This window comes from Helicoverpa zea, chromosome 11 (genome assembly GCF_022581195.2).
Source record: "Helicoverpa zea isolate HzStark_Cry1AcR chromosome 11, ilHelZeax1.1, whole genome shotgun sequence".
Taxonomy (NCBI): domain Eukaryota; kingdom Metazoa; phylum Arthropoda; class Insecta; order Lepidoptera; family Noctuidae; genus Helicoverpa; species Helicoverpa zea.
In genome coordinates this window covers 10,722,680-10,744,922 of record NC_061462.1, presented here as the reverse complement: position 1 = coordinate 10,744,922, position 22,243 = coordinate 10,722,680, and the positions used below count along the sequence as shown (strand labels likewise).

The 22,243-nt window shown below is 32.6% G+C and overlaps 1 protein-coding gene across 2 annotated transcripts in view; it reads right to left on the bottom strand.

Annotated features, from left to right (window-relative positions):
* Positions 1 to 14,575, bottom strand: part of LOC124634597 — a 34,842-nt gene extending 20,267 nt beyond the window's left edge. For both annotated transcript variants that reach the window (XM_047170223.1, XM_047170224.1), the window contains exons 1-2: positions 14,527 to 14,575; positions 3,413 to 3,536 (exon numbers count right to left, since the gene is read on the bottom strand). In XM_047170223.1, coding sequence (XP_047026179.1) covers positions 3,413 to 3,509 — 97 coding nt within the window. In that variant the 5' untranslated portion in view covers positions 3,510 to 3,536; positions 14,527 to 14,575. The remainder of the gene's footprint in view (positions 1 to 3,412; positions 3,537 to 14,526) is intronic.
* Between the last annotated feature and the right edge of the window lie 7,668 nt (positions 14,576 to 22,243).

Genomic DNA, 22,243 nt, shown 5'->3' with positions numbered 1-22,243 from the left:
TTCACAATTTCACCCAAAAAAACTCAGGCGGATAATAGAAAATACTTACCTAGGGCTCCCTACGTTACCTACATATTATACTAGCGCGACCCACAGAATATAACTGAAAAATGTAAAGCATATCAGGTACCTTACTAATTTGATCTATAGTTGTAAGATTTTTCTATTCTATTACCTACCAAACCGAAAATCAAACTCTTATCACGTACGAAAACAATAAAATCTATAACACAGTTTGATAAAGTGTCAAAACACACTTTTTGACAAAGTTACAAGTTAATACTTATCACGTAAATCGTGATTCGATTTCGTTTGATTTGATAAAGAAAGTTGGATAAAATGATAAAATTGTCTTCGTGAACTTTAATCTAACCTTTAATTTGTATTAAATAATATAAATAAATAATAATAAAAATTGACGTAAAATATTGCTTTTCAATCTACGAATATTTTATGCCCCTAATGAATTCATTAGTTCGTATTAAAAATAGCGCTGTAAAACGACTTCACATCGTATAAAATCCTGTCCATTAGGTAAATATAGTATAATAAACTGACATATTAACTGTGAAAATATGAGTATGAGACCCATTTGTCATGCATTTCCACAAAAAATGTTTGTGTCGTATAAGCTACGTCGTAAGTAAAATGGGTGTAAATGAGATTTGACTAGGATTTGCAGGCTAAGCCTTCTCATACAAAAACGTGTGTATTATGATGTAACAAATTTGCAGTAATATGGGCAGGAACACTAAGATTTTATTTAATACCCAATAATATATTATGATGAATTTCTTTGGCAATTTACTTAAATATTCTTCATAATAAGACTTGTGTTTGCGCTTCATTTGTTTTTAAGCCATTGCTTAGACATCAACAAACAGGTCGCCTTATTTTACGGGACAGTTTATGGATTTGGTAAAAATACTAATGCCATATTTAATTGCATAATGCTTTTTTTCTCTTAAAAAAGTAGCTAAGATTATGCGGCAAAATATGACATGGAAACACTATTATTATTGATTTTATTTTACTCAGATTTTTTATTACCCCGTTTCATCATTCAAAACCAACGAAACAAAATATATTTTATAGAAATAATATGGTTATTATATAATTTAATAATCAGTTTAAAACCAAGAAAACTTAGTATTAAATTATATTCAAATCTTCTATTCTGTTTAAATTTCGATAGATGGAACATCACTCCTTGCTACAACTATGTCTAAGAAATATAGTATATTCCAGAACAGCGTTCTGTTGTTTCAGTATTACGTAGAGGAGCAGTCCATTATTACACACTGCTGCGATCCTTTAAGGAAACATAGCTATGAGAGACCATAGAGTTTATAACTTTTATTATAGACTCCTCTTTTAACATAAAAAATAGCTGACTTGACAACCTCCTCGGATAGAAATAAAAGTTTTTATTACTATACTTTTGAAAAGCTTATTTGTTATTTAGTTTTAATCTATTACTTTGCTACATTTCAATATTTTAAGCTCCATACTTTAAAAATGCCAAAAATTATTTAATGCATTTTATTCTCCCCTTTAACTTATTACTTGTAAATGATTTATTGAAATAAAAAACTTTTTTTTATTTAACTAGTTGTTCATGTTAAACTTTTAGTTTGACACAACGATGATTTATCAATTTGAAGAACTTTCCATTTAAGTAGACAAAACAAGTGATTAATGAAATTAAAAGACTATTCAGTTAATAGATATGGGTGTGGCAAAATTACTGGTTTTCGACGGAAGCCTGTGTTTATGCAGAAATGCTTGTAAACGAGCGGGCAGCGGTTTAAGGTGGTTAACCTTCCGCTTCGAAAATTATTCACCGTAATTGCCATAGTGTACGTTTAACTTTTTAACTTTCCTCTATGAGGACAAGGTTCTTAGTCCCGATGTTTGTGTGTTTTGACAAAGCTTCCAAAACAAAGATTGGTTAAAAATTATACAACATAAAAGAGTGAAGTTAAAACTAAAAATTATATTTTTTGTGCTTGGGAAATTAATTTAGGTTATCTATGAACTGAATGCAGCGAATAAGTACAATCTTAATAAATTAATTATTTATCGTTATTTATTCATATATGTAATCGTTTGATTTGTCAACGGCTGACAGTCGCATACATTTTGAAAGGTATAAAGACAGGAGGAACAATTCCTTCGGCGTGTTTTGTTTTTTGCTGCGATACCTATAGGTTCACCTGAAAACTTTCAAATGAAACTATGTCTGTCCACTCTTGAATAATCTATAAAAACATCTAAGGAAAACTTAGATTCTTTTTATATAGCATTTGTTTGGTACGTTTTATTTCAAAAGGAAATAACTCTTCACCAAGCTTTTCTGCTCGAGATGTTTAGAGATTTTATCTGCCGCGGTCGAGCGAAATACGATAACTTTTACAACTTCACTTTATACAAGTGTTTTTAGTTGAAAAACAGTTTTCAATGAGTTTGTCAGCACTGAAAACTGTAAAGGGTACGTGCTACAAAATTATATAAATTAAGACGTGATTTTTTTGTCAACTAGGCTAGGTATATTAATATAATTGTAAAGAGGTATGCGCTCCTGCCCTTATCAGAATCTTATTTGGGGTCGGCGCAGCATGTTTTCTCTTTCCACGCTATTTTAACAGCCGTTATCTTACAAGTAATTTTCTTTGCGCTCATTTAATATCAATTCCAAAAACTGCATGACTACATTAATATTTTTACCATTGGAAATTATTATTCAGATTTCTAAGCAGGCTTCCAACTATATACTGCATATACCAAAACACTATTAGTTAGCCTACTAATACACAATGCATCTAAGTGCAGTCTAACAGATGATGCGTTTAGCACTGAGCACGTTACTTGTCAGGCACTCAGCCAGACATTATAACAGACGTTTTAGTGCCAGTGGTACTTACCGGGCTTTTTACACGCTTTGGAAAATATAGCGGTACTTTTAGTAACAGTTACTCGTGTCTCTCTGTCCATTGAGCATTGTATTGTATTTCAATGGACATTACGTATTGTGTTTTGTGTTATATTTTTCGATATTTATTATAAGCAGATAAATTTTTGTAGCATTTTGTTTTGTAGGTACTAGGAGTACTTATATTGCCACTTGTCCTAAAAATACTTGATATGACTATGACATATTCAACGGTAAGCTCAATTCTAACTATATATACGATTAAACAAAGATAAAAAATATCCCACCATTTGCTCATTATGCTATAGTTTTCAGTACGTTATACTCTTTGGTACTGTTAGTAATAACCATCATTAGATGGCTTGTTACAAATTCCAGGATATAATTTTACAAAGACTATAATCCTACCAACTGCTCAGTTTGTCATGCTCCGTTATACTCAGTGGTACTTAAAGTGCCAGTTGTCCTAAAATGTCTTACCTGTAACACATTCCACGAGGCAGATGACTAGCAGCAGCACGAACACTTTGGTGACGGTGTTCCCCGCATAGCTGGTCTTGTTTGCTTTGCGATCCATTGCGGTACTTTTTTCTGGCAGTTGTTACTGCAACAAAAGAAAATTACCTCAACTTTTTTGCTGTATAGGTATAACCCCGACGCAAATATAGGGATGTTACAAGTTTGACCAGTAAGTATTTGGGTCTTTGGCACCGTAGCTCATAAACGGATTGCCCGATTTGGACCCGGTTTTCCGGCACCTTTTCCGTCCAGTGGATTAAAAAATAAAAAGGGTTCAGATAGTAACTAGCTTTTGATATTTTTTGTAAGTCTTCCACCTTACAAAAATAAACTAGAAGTTAAAAGTTCCAGAAGTGTTTTATTTTCTTATGCCCTTAGCCATCACACATTGCAGCTAGTACCATAGAGCACCTATGTTTGTTACCAACTATGTTATTTATACAGTGTGTATCTCAAGATTTGAACTGCATAAATATACCCGTAACCCGTAACAATTAACACAATTATGGTTTTGTTATTGCAAAAACAAAAGCTAAATAACAAATTAATGTACCAATAACAGACTTACATTTAGAAACATCGTTTTAATGGAAATTCCGAGTAATTTTCCAAGATTTAAGCCCAGGTTGATTTAAACTAGTCGTATCCATGCGTGCTGTGAGATTGAGCAGAAAATGCTCAAGAAAAATTTTGGAAATCGAAAAACTTGAGATATAGATAAAAATAAAGAAATACATTTTACTCTAATAGCAATATTAAAGAAAAAACAATAATTTTCATTGTCTTATCGATTGATAATTTTATCTTAATCTTATCGCTTGGATGGCTGTACGATAGTATGTAATATTTTTTAAATCTGCGGTTGAGAAGGTCAGATCTCCTTGTAAAACACAGGTTCTCAGCTGCACCAGGTTAGACTGGAAACTGAACCTAACATACTAGGGAAAAGGCTAGGCAGATGAAGAATAATACAAAAAAAAAACCAGAAATAATGCACGTAATGGCTGAAATAAACACAGTATTCATAATTTATATAAAGTTTTTGAAGTGCAACAAACATTCACAAACACATAGTTCAAGTGCACTCTATGCACGTAACTTAGACAGTTTGTGGTCTACCTTACAAATTAGTTCAATCCCCCAGTCTTCCTCGTGGCAAGTTCTGCAATAACATTATTGTAATCTAAGTACGGAAGCTGATTAACTTAGCTGTAACTTTGCCCGTTATTAATGGTAATTAAAAATATTTTATTTGTTGGATTGTTTATTTTACTGAGTCTTGGCGGAGAGGTAAGAAGGTAAATAATTTAGAAATTAAGATGGATTTTTTTCCTCAATTTTGTTTTTTGGATATGTAAATTAATTTTTTTTAGGTTGAATGGATTTTATTTCGATGATTTGCTTCTATGAAAATTTTACCCTTATAAAATTGTTGATTTTTAATTTTTATTCTTTGTAAATAGGTAGGTGTGCATTTCATTTAAATCTGTTGTAAATGAATTAAACGAATGTCATAAAATTAACTTTAAATTAAATACTTGATGCAATGGTATAACTTAAACCGTATTTTAAAGTAAAATATTATGTTAAACGTTGTATTATAAATCTTCATAAGGTAAGCCTTTTAATCGAGGTTGTGTCTTCGTAGAAAAATGCAGGAGATAGTTATCGGTACTAAACGTACTGTCTGAGTCATAAGCTGAAGCGATTTGCACAGATTTACGTTAATACGTATAATTTATTTATTGTTACAGTTTTTCCTATTTATTGCATTACAGTTTTGTCCAGTTATTTATTTTTAAACATATAAATTACAATTTTAAATATAAAATATAAAAATAAAAAACATTTAAAAATATAAAAACAGTTATTATTTGCTGTGCTTATGTTTTTCTTTTTAAAGAATATTTTTTTGGTTAAAACGGTCTGATTCTTTTGGAAACACTGTAAAGGAGTCTGAAATGTACTCTATGTAAATCAAAATATATTTTCTTTTAACATAATTGTTGAGAACGTCCTAATTTGTAATTAAGTATAACTTAAACATTTTTTGTTTCTGAATTAAGTAATCAAAAGAGTACTTTAACGTTATAAGAATTTGATAGCCGTAAAATGCGCTCATATTTCAAGTCCAAGATTCTCCCGCTCATATTTTCTAACTTGTACCGTACCTTATAAAAGTAGCATTTATCTAAACAATACATTTGCATGTCTCCAACCGGCGAGACAGTATTATCTTACGAATGAATAGCTCTGTGTATGTGTGTATGTTTGTGTATTTTTTCATACCTTGACGTTAGACAAGATTGTTGCTGGCAGATTGTATGCGTTGGAGTATCTTAGTTATTTCAAATTAAAAATAGAACTTGGTATCACTGTTTCGCTCTATGCAATGAGATTTTTTTACTAACACACTTTGTTTTTACGTGCATTATACATATTTTGTTCCTTAAAAAATGTCTATGCATTTAGACTGCATAATTTTTTATTCGCGTAAGTATTAAAACTCTTAGTTTTTCTGTGTTCTTTGGTTGAATTAGAAATAAAACTACCTTTTTTGCTTAATTCATACGACGAACGCAAGAAGATTATCACACTTTTCTCATAAATTAAAAGCCAGAATCGATAAATCGAGTGCACTTATCGAGAATCAGAAATGAGGTTCAATATTTTGAAGACTGCACCAAAAAAATAATAAAATGGTTACCTGGAAATGATTAATTAGGCTTACAGCGAGCTATTTTTACAGCCTACAAGTTAGTCTCACTTTATTATCTCAGATCGTTTTATAAAGAAACTTTATTCAAAGTAAAACGGTCGCAGTTTTCCTACAATTAATATTAACATTACTAGTTCCTTCTAATTAAATTAATAGTTTCCAAGTTAACGCAACTTTCTTGGACATTGTGAATATAAACAATATAAAATAGGTACTAGCTACGGCTTCTGTGTACTTCTGGTGTAAAATATGCTAAAATTGGCGTAAAGAAGATGTTTTGTTTTACTTTATAGCCGAATTGCAAAAAAATTGACCGGTTCTAAAGAAATCATATAAGTTCGAAGCCACTAACGTTCCTCGTCCACCAAACTCTCACATCATGGCGCGCTACTTTTGACATCTGCGATAGTCAGTTGTTTGTAAAACGCGTGTAAATTCCGAATACAAGTTGGCTCGTGTGACCTAAAAGTCTTTTTATTCCGGAGATAGCCCAAACCATACAAACTTTATTACTTAAATATAGTTGTTTCAATATCAACTTGAAACTAATAGATCGTGCATATTAAATTGATATTGTTATAATTGCTCGACTTAGATAGACTTCAAGTCATCATTAGTTTATTATAAAGTTTGAGCACTTCACAGACTTGAGAGGTTTATTACGAATTTCTTACAAAACTATTATCAACATGAATTTGTGTCACTTTGTTCAAAATGATGGAAACATGATTTTAAAAATTACGACTGGACTCGGTCACCATCTAAATAGCCTTTTCGAAGATATTTTGCAGTTGGCAGTCTAAAAAGATGCAGCGAGGTACCATAGTTTAACATGGAGCGAGTACCTAGCCTATTTAAAAAGTAGCGTATATCTGTCTCAAGCTCTTGACTTCCCCAGCGGGGCCCAACAGGGCCAAGTCAGGGCTGCGGAATTGTCCAAAAGAGTTACCGCGGCCCTGGTACATGAAAGGCCTACGAAAGAACACGATGGATTTTTAGTCAGTAAAATTCTGACACTCCCTGCCCTGATTTTTGCTATCGTTAATAAAAAGGCTTTTGACTTACTATATACCACATTTAGACCTGTTTCGTAGTTTTGGCGTGAACCGGATTAGTCTGTAAATATCTTGCAATAACATTTTTAACCGATTAAAACATTAATTTTCATTGAATATGATGACACATCATCAGTAATTTTTCTACGTGGTGACAAGCCTCCACAATAGCGAGACTTATCGTTAATTAATTATTAATTTATAAAGTATTGTTCATATGATCGACAAGTAAAGTATTACTTACTCATGAATATAAAAGGTCGTGATGAATAATTGATTGTACCTAGTTATATGCCTGTACAATGTTTCTATAAATTGAATAAATAATTGCCCGCGGTTTTATCTATATCCTTAGGGTACTATTTTCTTCACGCGGATAAGGTAGCTCATATAATGGTCCTGGTCTTTAAGCTACACTACTATAAAGTCTTATGCACTAATCCACCCAGTAGGTTTTGTTTGAAGCAGTAACAATCATCAAACACGTACAATTTTTAACGTTTCCTATTATATGATGCTACATATTTTTTAAGTTATCTTTGTATTTTGTTACTCGATAAAAGTGAAAAATAATACGAAATAGACATATGCTCATAAATATAAATTAAAAAGATGATCGATTGTCCTACAAATTGCTTGTTCTGGTTTTAAAATATAAACAGAACATTGTATTATTTTGTTGGTGAGAATTGGGATGTATAAAAAACATATTTCTACAAAAACATAATAATAAAAAATGGCTTTAAAACATCCTACTTTTGAGATGATATCAAACGGAGAAGTATGATGGGAAGTCATCAAATGACTCCTCCTGCTGTGGGTTAGCAGCGTGAGAGTCTGACTCTTGCTAACTAAAACACATCATGTTCTTTCTTTAGCCCTTTATGTACCAGGGCGGCGGTAACTCTTTCGAGTATTAATACAGAAGCCCTGCTGCAACGACCGCAAATAATAAATAGGAATTAATAATTAGGATAAGTGGAAAGATCATGATGGAAAATTGAGAAGGTAAAGGAAGTCAAACTTTACAAGACAGTTTTGTTTACATAAGACTGGAAGAACATAATGGTAAATAAGGAAGCTAATGTATGTATGATGTAACATGCTGATAAATATAATAATATTGATGAATTTTAAAATATAACCATTCATTAATCTTTGATTTCCACTAATTATTATGTCTTAGAAGACAAATTACCGAGTCTATAATTATTATTACGACAAATGTCAAAAATCTAAAACAGTGTTGACAAATGATTTCACAGACTTTTAATCTATAGTAATTTTTTGTAATTAAGGTTAATGTCAGAACTTTGGTTAATGTTAATGTAGTGAAAATGCCATTCTAATAAATGATTATGAAATACAGGCTGTTTTGTCGCGGTTTATGCCGCGTCCCGGGGGAACTTCTTTCCGTATCGGGATAAAATATAGCCTATGTTATTCGGGGATAGTCTAGCTTCCCAACAATATTTTAGTTACTAGTAACAATATTCAAAAAATATACATAGATAATTTATCTATTGAAATTGTGCTTTTAAACTTCTAATAAAAAAGAAAAATTTAATGCCAATCCATTTTGATATCAGCACTTCAAAAATATTTTTAACTTTACCAAATCAAATAAAAATCGAAATACGAACAGGCTATAAATTAATTGATGGCGTTATTTACACTTTTATGTTAAAAAAGTTTATTTAAAAACACTACAACTAAATATATAAAACTCATAAGAGCAACCACATATTTCAGACTAAACAGTCGACCGACAGTTGAGCAACAATGGTCGCGAAGTTTTTTTTGTTGAAAAGCTTGAATCCAATCAAAGTTTTTAGTCCGTCTCATACCACTCAAATACCTTACTGTTCATTGGCAGACTTCCGTACATCCCCATACTGATTTACGAGTATGAGCGCATACAAACTATCGGCCGACTAAAAGTTTGTAGTGTGTCTGACTGTTATTGAGTTACACGCAAGCTCAGCATTTTTTCCCAGTGGCGAACTAAGTACATTTGCATTTTAATTGCAGTAAAATTGCTTGTGAGATAATTACAAGTTGTATACTATTTTTATCTTTGTGTTCTAAATATATTGTAAGTCAGTTTTGAACCCAAATTCGATGTCCATCATGTAAAATACGTATATTTTGGGCGTCTGCTTAAATCGACGAATTTTTATCCAGTTTATGATACAATCAGGCTTTCTCACTTATATATTTTTTAAAAATAAACGATTACTTCATTCTTAACCTTTCTGAAAATCTCACTCAATTATTTCAAATATAGAAACACGAACGAATACAAACACAGAATTATGAATTACAAAAGTTTTAAATTAACGGCTTCTGTTGTTGTTCATTATAAATAATTTTAATATTGTTTGTATTTCGTACAGTTGAGTTTTGGATCATTTTTACTATGAAGATGATTGTAAATAAACATGAAGTTTAGGTGAGATATGCGAAGTACTTTTATGTATTTAAATCTGTGATGGGGAAGCATTTTTGATTAAAGCAATTTAAAAACAATTGATCGCTAAGAAATTAAACCTTTTAGCGGATTTGGTCGTTCACCCGTGTTACTATTAAACAAATTAAAATTTTGCAGTACCGGTTTTGCCCAGTCATGTATTTATTAGACCTTGCTTTATAACGTATTAGTATCACGGTTCTATCTACTTCAGAAAAGTGGCCTATATGTTTATACGTCATTCTGATAACGAAGCTATTTTTTACTGTAAATTTAAAACCCATGCGGAAGTTTTTGCTGAAAGAGTTACGAACTTTGGATGATCAAGTAATTGGTCGGTCAAGGAAAAACTTATTGACAACGAAGTTTCTTGACCAGCCTTGCTTAAGTAATCGATCGTTTGAGGAACAAAAAGCGCAAATAACGTATTTACATTTGACTATTACATTTTATAATAATATTATAAAGAGGAAAACTTCGTTCGTCTGTTTGTAATGGATAAACTCAAGAACACCTGGACCGATTAAAAAAAATCTTGCACCATTCGAAAGCTTCATTATCTGCTATTTTATCCCGGGCAGTAGTTCTCACGTAGTTCTCGCGGGAAAACGGCTAGTTTATAATAAACAGCTGTTTTCCTTAATTTCTCTGTCTTCTTGTTGGCGAAAATTAGTTTAAGTATCTAAAGTGTAACCGTGTATTTAATTCTGCGTGCCAGTTTTTATTTACTCACAAACGAATTTTTTCTAAAAAGAAAAGTATAGACTGACATTCTTTTAACAAGGAAAGGTATTTAAGAAAATAAATTGCCAGCCTACGCCTAGGCTCATTAATCAGGCTGGTTAATAGGTGGTCACAGTCAGTCATCAGGGTTGAATTAATGAATCTTTACAGTTAGGCTGTGCGGTCGATGCACTTAGGAGACTGTAGTTTATGGTCATACTAGAGCCTGAGATGCATGAGATATCTTGCGTACATATTACTGATATGAGATGATTATTCCCCAGCCCTTTTTCCAATATATTATTTGGCGCAGTATGCTGTCATTGAACACCCTTGGCAGTTATTACGGGTAATCAGAAGCCAGTCAGTCTGACACCAGTCTAACCATGGGGTACTGGGTTGCCCGGGTTACCGGGCTGAGGAGGTCAGATAGGTAGTCGTTCCTTGTAAAACACGGTACTCAGCTGCATCCGGTTAAACTGGAAGCCGAACCCAACATAGTTCGGAAAAAGCTCGGAAGATATTCGGCGCAGTACGTTGTCTTTTTCCATACTTTCCTATCTGACGTCATCTCATAAGGAAGATCTTGATTATCGATGTAAGATACATCAAATAGAATCAACATACTATTGAGATATACCAAAAATATAAAATAGGAAAATAAACTATGACAAAAGCCTTTGTCACTGTTGGTAGTTTTCAGCTGGGATTCGAAAAGTTACTTGTTTTTACCAGCCAGTGCAATGTACGTATATTTATCTTTTATTCTACGCTATCAGCCCGTCCTGTATTTGCTCCATATTTTGTTTATAATTCACTCACTGTCTATTATTGGTAAATCCTGAAATCTATTTAGTATATTTCAATATATTAATAATACTTCAGTGTTTAAAAGAATGAAATTGTGTGAAACATAATTGTTATTTTAAATAAGCTATGTACGTTTATATTTACATAAAAAGTAACTGAAAACTAATAAAGGGCGTCGGAAAATTGGTCCTCATCGCTGTCACCCGGTAGTGTACCCAAAAGGAGTATTGTGTGATAGATAATTAATCGGATCTCACAGCTTGATATATCATTTTTGCCTTTCCCAACTTGAGGTCAAAAACCCGTTCAATCTCAAAGAAATACGTACTAGAAAATCACTGACTTCTACCAACTACACTTTGAAGACAGTAACTAGCGTAACCTCGTTGGTTCAGTGGTTTGAAAGCAGTCTCTTTGATTGGCCAAAGATTTTCGTATTTCACAAAGCCACTCGGACTGTCCTATACCTCCATGTAGTCCAGTAAAACAGAAAGAGTTTTCCTCGGGACACGGGTGAAACTACAGGAAAATTGATTATCTATGCTAATATTATAAAGAGGAGTAAAAAGTAATATATAATAATAAGAGAGATAACTAAAATAAAAATTGCGCCAGATGTGCATTTTTTGCTAGTGGTCGAATGTGAATCGCTTATTATAAGTTATAACAAGATCTCTCAGCGTCTTTACAGTTTTACTGACGACTGTCATTCTAATCAAGTTCAATTTTAAGTACAGCAGTAGTTACAAATACATGTCAAACAACATCAATTAGTTTATATAAAACTTTGTTTTTATGGGTAGGTGATTTCAGTCTTAATAGTCCAGGTTTTCTCAAGATGTTTTCCCGGCACACTGAAACTGCATTTATAGTCGAGGAAACCCTCAGTATGTTTTCCATCATTAATATAATTTGTTAAAAAAGAAACATTGCAATGATACTTGCCTGACCTGGCATCGAACCCGCACTCATATATTTAAGAGACTGGTGGCTTAAACCACTAGGCCACTACGACTTTGATAATAATTTCTCATCCTGAACCAGTAGATTTGAGATGATAACTGTCACCTCAAGATACTAATCCATCTGATTATCTTATTATGTGGTTAACCGCAAACTAATGGACTGTTTGAACTTGGACCTATAGTATATATACCTCTAGTGTCCTCCCTTATAAAAATAACCTATGACCTGATACTTTGTTCAAATTAACAAGGCTTAATAAGTAATATTATGGCATATATACTGTTTGACTCAGAGCGCATTTTATCTGAAAATCAATAGAAAATCAAACGTTGCTTTTCATGAAAATTACATTCCACATTGCTATTGGCATATACGAGTTCTAGAATATCTACTCTTCTTTGTGTTCTTTATTCAATAGTTTTACAAAATGATCTTATTATAGGGAAACTAAGTATCAAAATATTCATCCGCATCGCTGTCAGCTGGGATCGTGCCCAAAAGGCTGGCTGCATTGCCACGCTGGATGGCAATGCATATCCTTTGACCGAAGTATAGGCCAGCCCTTTGGTCACGAGTGGACTCCACTAATCGCTTATACTGATACTATTTTTCTCCATGCCAAAAAGAATCTTAATCGGTTCAGACGTTTTAAAAATGCAGCGAACTCATTTTCTAATTAATAAATATTCATTTACAAATTTTCGCACTATTAATAGCTTTTCCCCGCTCCTACACGCTTCCCGAGGGAACTACTTCCTGCACCTGGATATATAGTAGACTGTCGTTTCTCAGACTCTAGAATATACTAGCATTCATTGCACTAAGTATCAATACTGAAATCGGTTCAGAACTTTTTGTGTGAAACTCCGAAAGTCAAAGTCGAATCATTTATTTCGTTTAGACCTTTACGAACACTTATGAACGTCAAAAAATAAAAATATGTAGGTTTGATTCTAGTTGCCCATTCCAAAGTAGCTTCCTAGAACGGGCAAATAGAGTTACTTTCGCATTTACAATATTAGTAAGGATTACAATAAAGGTATGACGATTACCTTTGTCAATATCAGTAAGCGTCATAATAAGGTATTATGAAATAGTTTTTATTTGCCGAATAGAGCTTTGAATGACTACTTATGAGCTTTGTAGGTGTTTGTGATACCGAATAAGCCCTAGATTTTGTCCGATATTAGAATATATTGATAGCTGAATATTAGTAGGTATTTATTCTTGTGTATACATAGGTATATTGTTTTTTTTTTGTGGCTGATAAAGATAACTTACGCGAGACCAAATTACAAAAATAAATCATCAAATGTATTTTATCAATTACTGAAATAAATAGTTTAGTTTAGTTAACTGTAATAAATAAGGCGATTGCGTTAAAATGTTAATAATATAAACTAGTTCAAACTTGGTCTTATTCGGTCGAAAAATTATTACAAATGCAATGGTTTAATCCGTGTAATGATTATCAATTACTTATTGTTATTTTATGTAGTGTTTTTGTTGATTAATTACATCTGTTTAATTTTATCTTATTAATTGAAACACTAACAAAAGCCAAAAAGTCTCACGAAGTAATTTTATTAACTTCAGCCGGAAGACATCAACGCTCTCCGTTGTTTTAACTTTTTAAGATCAATCTACAGTGTATTTGTTTAGTTTAATAATACAGTTATTGTATTTTTTATTAGTTAAGTTCAATCATGTTTTTTATATATTATTAATAAATAAAAATGATGGGAATTTTATTTCATCGTTATATTTTGTTATATATTTTATCTTATTTTAGTTTTTTTTTATCATTTCAAGTAGCGCATTTTTATCGTGAATTGATTTTTTTAGGTACTAAAGTATACATAAACTTGAAATGTATCCTCAAAAGTTTTTTCGAGGCGTATTCTACAAATATAAGTTTCACAGCTCAGTAATTAATTATTATTAATGCGCTGAAAACTTTTAATAGTTAACTGTAATTATTAAACTGATTAAGATATTTCGTTAGCTTTAATTAAGACACACAATACATAGATAATTATGATCATTAGAGTATTTGTTCTCTTATTTTATTTTAAAAATAATACTTGTTTAAAACTGTTAGAAAAAAATAAAACGATTTAAAACTTTATGTAAAATTGACTCAAAAAGGTTATTTCCACACATAAAAAAATTCTCATGAAACTGACTTCTTTCACTTATTTTTAATAAAAAAAACAATTAAAATATATTTTTTTTTTTGTACACGAGATTTTGTTTCATTCTACCATCAAAACCACACTACAAACCAACCAAAAAAAAAACTTAATCTAAAAAAAAAATATTCAGTACTCACATTCGTCCGTCCCGACTCCCGTTCACTATGGCGCACGAAACAGGTGTCTACTGGGCTGTACATACTCGCCCCTTATATACCGACCGAGCTACTCGTAAATGCCGACGCCAGATTAAAAACTGTTATGTGCTTTATAACGACTTATGATGTCATTAGGGGTCATGTGGGGGGTTTGATGACAATTAGGGGTATGTTATTGGGGGTAAAACTTTTGGTTTTGTAAAAAAAACAATTGATGTGTATTGTGAGAGGGTTATAAGTTTAAAAATGGCTATTTTATTTGTTGTTTTTGTAATTGTATTGAATAAAGAATAAAAAAAGCTTTATAATGGCTACCTAATTTATTGTCTGTTCATATAGATTTGTTTAAAAAAAAGGAAATAGTTTTTGTGTAATAAGAATTATCATTTTTACACGTTATAAGTACCTAGTTGTATCGAAAAAGCAGAGAAATTAGTGTTTTTGGTGAAGAAAAGTGTTGATAAAATCTTGCGGTATTAGTGTTGTTTTTTGGTATTTTAAAATAATTACCACATCATTATAATTTATTTAAAAAAATTTGGTTATTTGAGTTTTAGAATTTGTATTTTATTTAATTGGAATCTCTGGTGCAAAAGATTTTTTTGTAAAACCTCTTTAAAGAACATCGGTCCCCAGCGATACATCTCATTTGCGGATTAATTGATGCGTTACGTTTTACGCTGTAGTTAAAAACAAGAACGTATTTCAAATGTAAGCAAAGCCAAAACACGCCGACACATCGTGTGCATTAGTTTTTAAAAATATTTGTTATATATTTATAGTATGTTTAAGTTGTTTATAGATATAGTATTGTATATATATATTGATATGGTGATTTTTTATGTATTAGTTTATAAGTATTGTAATGTAAGATATATATGTGTATTGGTATTTTTATGGGCCCTAGTTGCCTGAAATAAAGGAATAAATAAAAAAAATTTCGTTTAATTTTGAAAAGATAAAGCAAGTGAAATGATATGTAAATTATGTAACAATGAAAAAATATATATTTACAGTTAAACAATATTTTAACATTTAATCTATAAATGTGTAGTAACGTCTGTAAGTGAATACACGTTATTTGTTTATTATTGGGAAAAAAAATACGCTTTTGATATATTTTTTATGTAGAGTGGAAAATTAGGCTGAAAACTGAATACGAACGTATAATATACGTATTCAAACAAAATAAGCTAACTAGAAAAAACTTGTTTTCCTAAATACAATTACATTTATATCCGTTTACAATTACATTATTTTAAACTAACTTATCTCCACGTTCTTTTCCGCACCTAGGGAACTACTCAGCATACGGATAAAAAGTATTTTATTTTTATCACAAGGTCCAAAATCTTCTGCTGTTGAAGTAAGTAAATAATACTTGTCTCGTTCAGGGTTTGATCTTCCTACCCAATACATGACAGACTTCTTAACTAATTTACTTTACTGTGATAACTATAACAATCTTAGTCACTGACGCCTGTAATTGCCTATGAATATTATAAATCAGAATCATTCAGCTCACTTGGTCTGATCGTTTCATTAGTCTGTTTGACTTGAAGGCATATGCATTCTAATACATACAGATTCCAAGGCCAACTTTCGGCCACGGTGGCTGTTTTCATATAAGGAGATCAGCCAGCTGCCGAACACAAGTGCGCTCACTATTCCTTCACTCTCATAGCCCGATGGGACGATAATTCGACACGACCGGAGAGAGATCACGCGCAGGACCGACATTTACGTGCTCTCCGATGAACGGGTGAATCAATCACCAACATACAGACTCCGGGCTGCTTTGTGAAAATTTATAAAAGCCACAAGGCGATTGCGGTCCGATCCGAGAATTGAACCCGAAATCCCGCAGGCAAAATTAGACCAAAGTATTATGTTTCAGGCATCGTTTTTATCAAGAAAGAGTAAAGTCACAGCATTAAGACAGTTCATAATAAAATCTATTTTTAGTATAATAAACTTTTCAACATAAATAAGTCGTTGACGGTAGGCGGAGGAACGGACAGAATGCGTAGGCGCGCGCCGGCCTACGGGACCTCGTAGCCAATCCCCGTAGCTCCTCGTAGCGCGTAGGCCTTCGTAGGCATACGTGTTTGAAATCGTAATAACTCCCTCTTTTTTATTGACTAAATTAGTTACTTTAGGATATGACATATACATAAGGACAATAATGTTACTAAATCGAATGATTTCATTAAAAAATATAAATGAATACCATCCTATTTTATATTCCAAAAACATGTTCCTCACTGTTTCAATTGAAATGAGATGAAAATCAAATTAGATACTCGCGTAATTTTATACAATACAAATAAAATTGTCCGGGCTTTCCCTTACCGCAGACAAATTCCAGACTGGGAACAATCCGGTTTTTACCACATTTTATACTCATTTCCATCCAAGAGATCAGGGTTAGGGTTCAACGCTCAATAGCTCAGTATTTGGTCGGCACATATTTACTTTTACAAACTAAATTCTATCATGGCTAAATTGTATCACCAAAAAATTATCATGGGCTAATTAAATGAGCATTTCATAACTATTATTACTTTCAATTTTGTTTTTTTTTTTTAATACAAGCTTCCGCTATACTTCTCGTACTCGGTTTACAGCTATTCTTCGATGGCTATTTAGGTAAACTTAAAAGAACCTTCGAAACCAGATCAGTTCATGAGATTAACAAACGAACATACTCAGCTTTGTAATATTAGTCTAGTTTATTCATTATGCTATACACAAAAACTATGTATATATGTAGATACATAATACATCCTTATCAGTACGTCGTTGCAAAAAGTAAGCACAAGTAAAATATTTCTAGGTATATAGCAAAACTTTTTTTATAAAACCTGCAAGCTACAACATCGTTAAAAAAAACCAATGGGTATGAGAGTCGTCAAAGAAGGAGGATGCACTGATTAGTTCTTTCCGTGAAGCTCTCCACATAAGTTTTATTTGCTTTTTACTATTGAGCCTTCTCGATATACGCCTTTGAGTTTATATTAAGATTTACGGAAATATTCAAGCTGATACTAGGACTAATTAGAATCTGTTTGGTCATCTTCATTCGTTAATTATCGGAGTATTTTTGTTTGAAAAATATGTTAAAGGAATTCTGTAGAAATGTTAGTTTATAGGAAGTAATAATGTTGTTGATTAAAATAATGATTACTATGAGCAAATTATGAAATATTCAAGAAAGACATGTCCCGGTAGATTTGGTTTAGGGCTAAGGTATTCGACTGAAAAAAAATAGACGCTGACATAAGCTTACAACTCAGACAAATACAAAGATGCATTTAATGGTAAGGCATTAAAATAGGTAACAGGACGCATAGAATAGTAGCGAATATAGGACCCATTAAAATAGATTAGGTGTCTTTTAATAAGGTAACGCTTAAAATCTACAAAATATAAAACAAGTGAGGCACACACTCACACATATTAAACATTATTATAAAATACCCACTATATGAAAAAAATGCAACGTTCGAAACAAGAGATTAAACTAGAGCCGGCTGTCAATTGTCAACCCCTCCGCTGCAGAATATAGGCAAACAAACAATCAGTTGGCTCGGGACGTTTAGTACCGCGGGTTGGGGTCATTTCGCGCACTACTGCATCTTGCAAATGAAACACTATTATAACGCATATTTCTGTTATGCTTTTGTTTTTGGCATACGTGAGAACTTGTCATTGGTCCACTGTTTACTACTTTTTTATTTATTTATTCATAACATATAGGTAATATGTGATTATTTACCTGTACGTATGTGTACCTATACCATACGTGTGAACGCTACCATCCCGATCATAGCGAGCCTGCATCCATCCTCTGCCCACCACTTCAAATTGTCGGTTCAGTCCCACCATCTCGTCCGAGGCCTAACCCGCTTAGCCAGTTACTATATTTAATTGTTAGCTTTCAGTTCGATAAACATCGGTAAATATGCTAGTACATATCAGATTTGGATTTGGAATTAGGGATGTAAAAGTCCTAACCACTAAGCTACCACACATTTGTATAGCCAACGGCATTTACTCAAGTAAGTTTAAACAAATGAAACAGGAATACAACTAGCTCAATCAAATTAAGGTGTATTTTGAGTTTATGTACTCATGAATAGGAAAGCTTCTGTCAAAACTAACATCTACATCGAATTGTTTGTTTGTCTTTGCTTGTGTGACAAAGTTGGGCTTTACGTATATGAATGAATGAGAATATGTACAAGCTTACGCTGAAAGATTAACAAATATCCTCACCTACTTAAATATAGAGGTACCACCAAACCTTAAATTAAAAAGAAATGTGTTTTTTTATAAAAATAAAAGTTACATGCTAGTTTTTGTAGTGAGAAGGCGGTGAAAAGAAAAATTGGTAGTTAATTTAACATTATTGCTGAATATGAGTAACCAACTTCACAAAAAGAAAGAGGTTCTCAATATGGATGTTGTATTTTTACCGTCGGCGTCGGCCGCCCATATCTCTGTCGTTTACCAACCGACATGAACAATTCTTATTTTGTTTGAAAGGGTGTACTTCCCAAATGGTCCCATGGCATCACGTTTTATTAGTGTTGATGAGATATTACCACTAAGTGGGTCACTATGACAGCCATTACGGGGACATAGTGTAAGTGATACACGAACATTTGACTGATTTAGGTCATAGACACTGAAAAGCAGAAAAAAAAGATTATTTTTAAGACACTACTCGGATTTTTCTAAGGTGTTTATAATGATACTAATAAAACTCTAGGTAACTGCATAGTTTGCTGAAATATGATTTTTATACGTAGATTAAAGTACAGGTGAGTCAGGAATAGACAGAAAAAATGTGTATTCAAAACAAGAACCTTCATTATAGGAACTTACAACAAATAAAAAAAATATTATAGCAATAATATCGCAGTTCGCAACGGGTTAACGAAATTAAGTGGACAATACCGCCCACATGGCTTAAATAAAAACCCGTTAACTGCTTTATATACGAGCGCATATCTCGATGATACTAACAACAAAATGGCGGCGACACTAATTCCCATTCTTTATTTGAATGTGGAGGAAGATTTCAAAGGAACGAAAGATTTGTGTGAAAGACTGGCTGGAAAGAATGTCACCTGTGAGATGATGTCAGAGATATAGACACCATCATCTAGCCTTTTCCCAACCAGGGGAAAAGGAGCAAGGAGCGACTGCCTAACTGACCCCCTCAACCCAGTTACCTGGGCTACGCAGTACCCCGGCACTTGCCTGACCTGGAATCAAACCCACACTCATATTTGAGAGGATGTTTCTTATGCGGGTACAGTTGGTTTTAAATACCTTTAATTAATATCAGTTTTTTTTTTGTTAGTAATAAACATAAATATTCGTCGCTTTATTTACTCCCATATTTACATAATATTTACATTAATTTTAAAAATTAAAAATAAATATCAGTTTTAATAATCTTATTTCATGTCAATGGAAGATTCGATAGAATTCGGTTTGTAACAAGCGGATCTTAATTGGGTTAATAATTTAATTATTTAAATGGGCTCGATTGATTTGTTTGCCTAAGTATTTGTTTGTGGTTATTGTAAGACAGTGCGAACAAGGTTTTCATTCTATTGTTTAGGTTCTGTGAATTGACTAAGACTTAATATAACTTTGCCGTTTATTTTGTTGAAGTATATGACTGACTGTTTCCCGTGGTTCCACTCAGAGAGGGAGCAACTACTGTTTCGTATCCGGATAAAAAAGTAAATATATCTTTTCTAGGCTCTAGACCTAGACTATCTGCGAATCAAACATTATAATTGGTTCAGGAGTTTTTGAACTATATTACTAGCATATAATTAAGTGTAAAATACATTGAATTGAATTGAATTGAATATAATTAAGTGTATTTTATGGTACTTCCTCTTCTTTCGTGTGTCTTTACTGTGTACATAAATGGTTAAACAAAAAAAAAAAATAAGTGCCATTTACCTAGATAATTTAAGTGATTATCCGGGTATTAAATAAATAAACAAACATTTATAACAAAAAATACAATCTCATATAGCGGTAGTTGTGTACGGCATACAAATGTGATGCACCTACACACAATTTTACATACAAACCTATAAAATTAGAAGTATTTAAACTAACATTCTCCAACTAGCAGTTACTTAAAGATAATGTGTATATTGTGAAGTCAATATCCGACGTGAAGCGAAGCAATTACGACTATGTTCTATAGTAATTGTCAATATAATGGATTGTAGGAGACATTATTGATCAGCCATTTATTGGTCGATAGCTGTGCCCCGTGGTTTTACCCATGTTTTGAGAGAACTACTTAATTCTTGGACTAGAATAAGAAGTAGCTTATATAATATTAAATCGTTCTATGTGAGAGGAAGCACGTAACAAGCAGCGGGACGACAAAAACGGATGATAAGTTACATTAGTACTAAGTTTGATCAAAATCTGTTTAGTATTTTTTTCGTGAAAGAGTGATGAACTTTTATCCATTTTAACTAAACACTACACATCTCAATGATCAGAGAAACATTATTTAACTTGATTTTTTTAATACTGTAATATTAATTAGTAAGCAATTCCTGAGATTACCACATTAAATTAAACAAACATATTCTTGAAAGCGTATCGCTAGTAAGCTTATTTGTCTGCCATCTGAAATCAAAACTTGAACGTGTCTCTAACACTATGAAACGATTAAGTGCTATATAAAGTGTCAGATCAAACACTCGTAACTGGATGTGCCAATTTATTGCGCATACACACACTTTTACGATCCGTGACTGTACCCGAATCTGCAGTGTTGCCAGCTATAAGCTTTAATTTATACGTTTCATTTGTACTTTTTTGGTGAATTATAGATGCTATAGTACTAAAGAAAAATGAAAATGTTTCAATGCTACTGAATATGCAGAATGCAGAATTGTTGTGTATAACATATTATTCCTTTGTCATCAGAAACCTATCAAACTTAAGCTTTCTAAAAACGGTCGGGTTTGATTTGAATGAGAACACCACATTTTTAATTACTTCATCATCATCTCCCGAGCCTTTTCCCAATCATGTTGGGGTCGGCTTCCAGTCTAACCGGATTCAGCTGAGTACCAGTGCTTTACAAGAAGCGACTGCCTATCTGACCTCCTCAACCCAGTTACCCGGGCAACCCGATACCCCTTGGTTAGACTGGTGTCAGACTTACTGGCTTCTGACTATCCGTAACGACTGCCAAGGATGTTCAATGACAGCCGGGACCTACAGTTTAACGTGCCATCCGAAACACAGTCAATGGTGTCTAAGATATACTTAGAAAGTACATACAAACTTAGAAAAGTTGCATTGGTACTTGCCTGACCTGGGATCGAACCCGCGCCCTCATACTTGAGAGGTTGGTCCTTTACCCACTAGGCCACCACGACTTTTATTTGTTTATCAACTCTATAAAAAAAAGATACAATATTTCTGAACTGGTAACACTATTGACGTCGAATTTTTACGACTGTTTACAAAACGGGTATATAGAGGGTGTTACGAAATATTTGTTAATGGGTTTTGGTGAACTAAATGTCAATGCGTAAAGGTCGCTCTTCAAGATATCTATATAAAAAAATATATTTGATTGGTAAACATTTTATAGTTATAGTAGGGCAGAGATGACTAGAGCACAAAAGGGCTC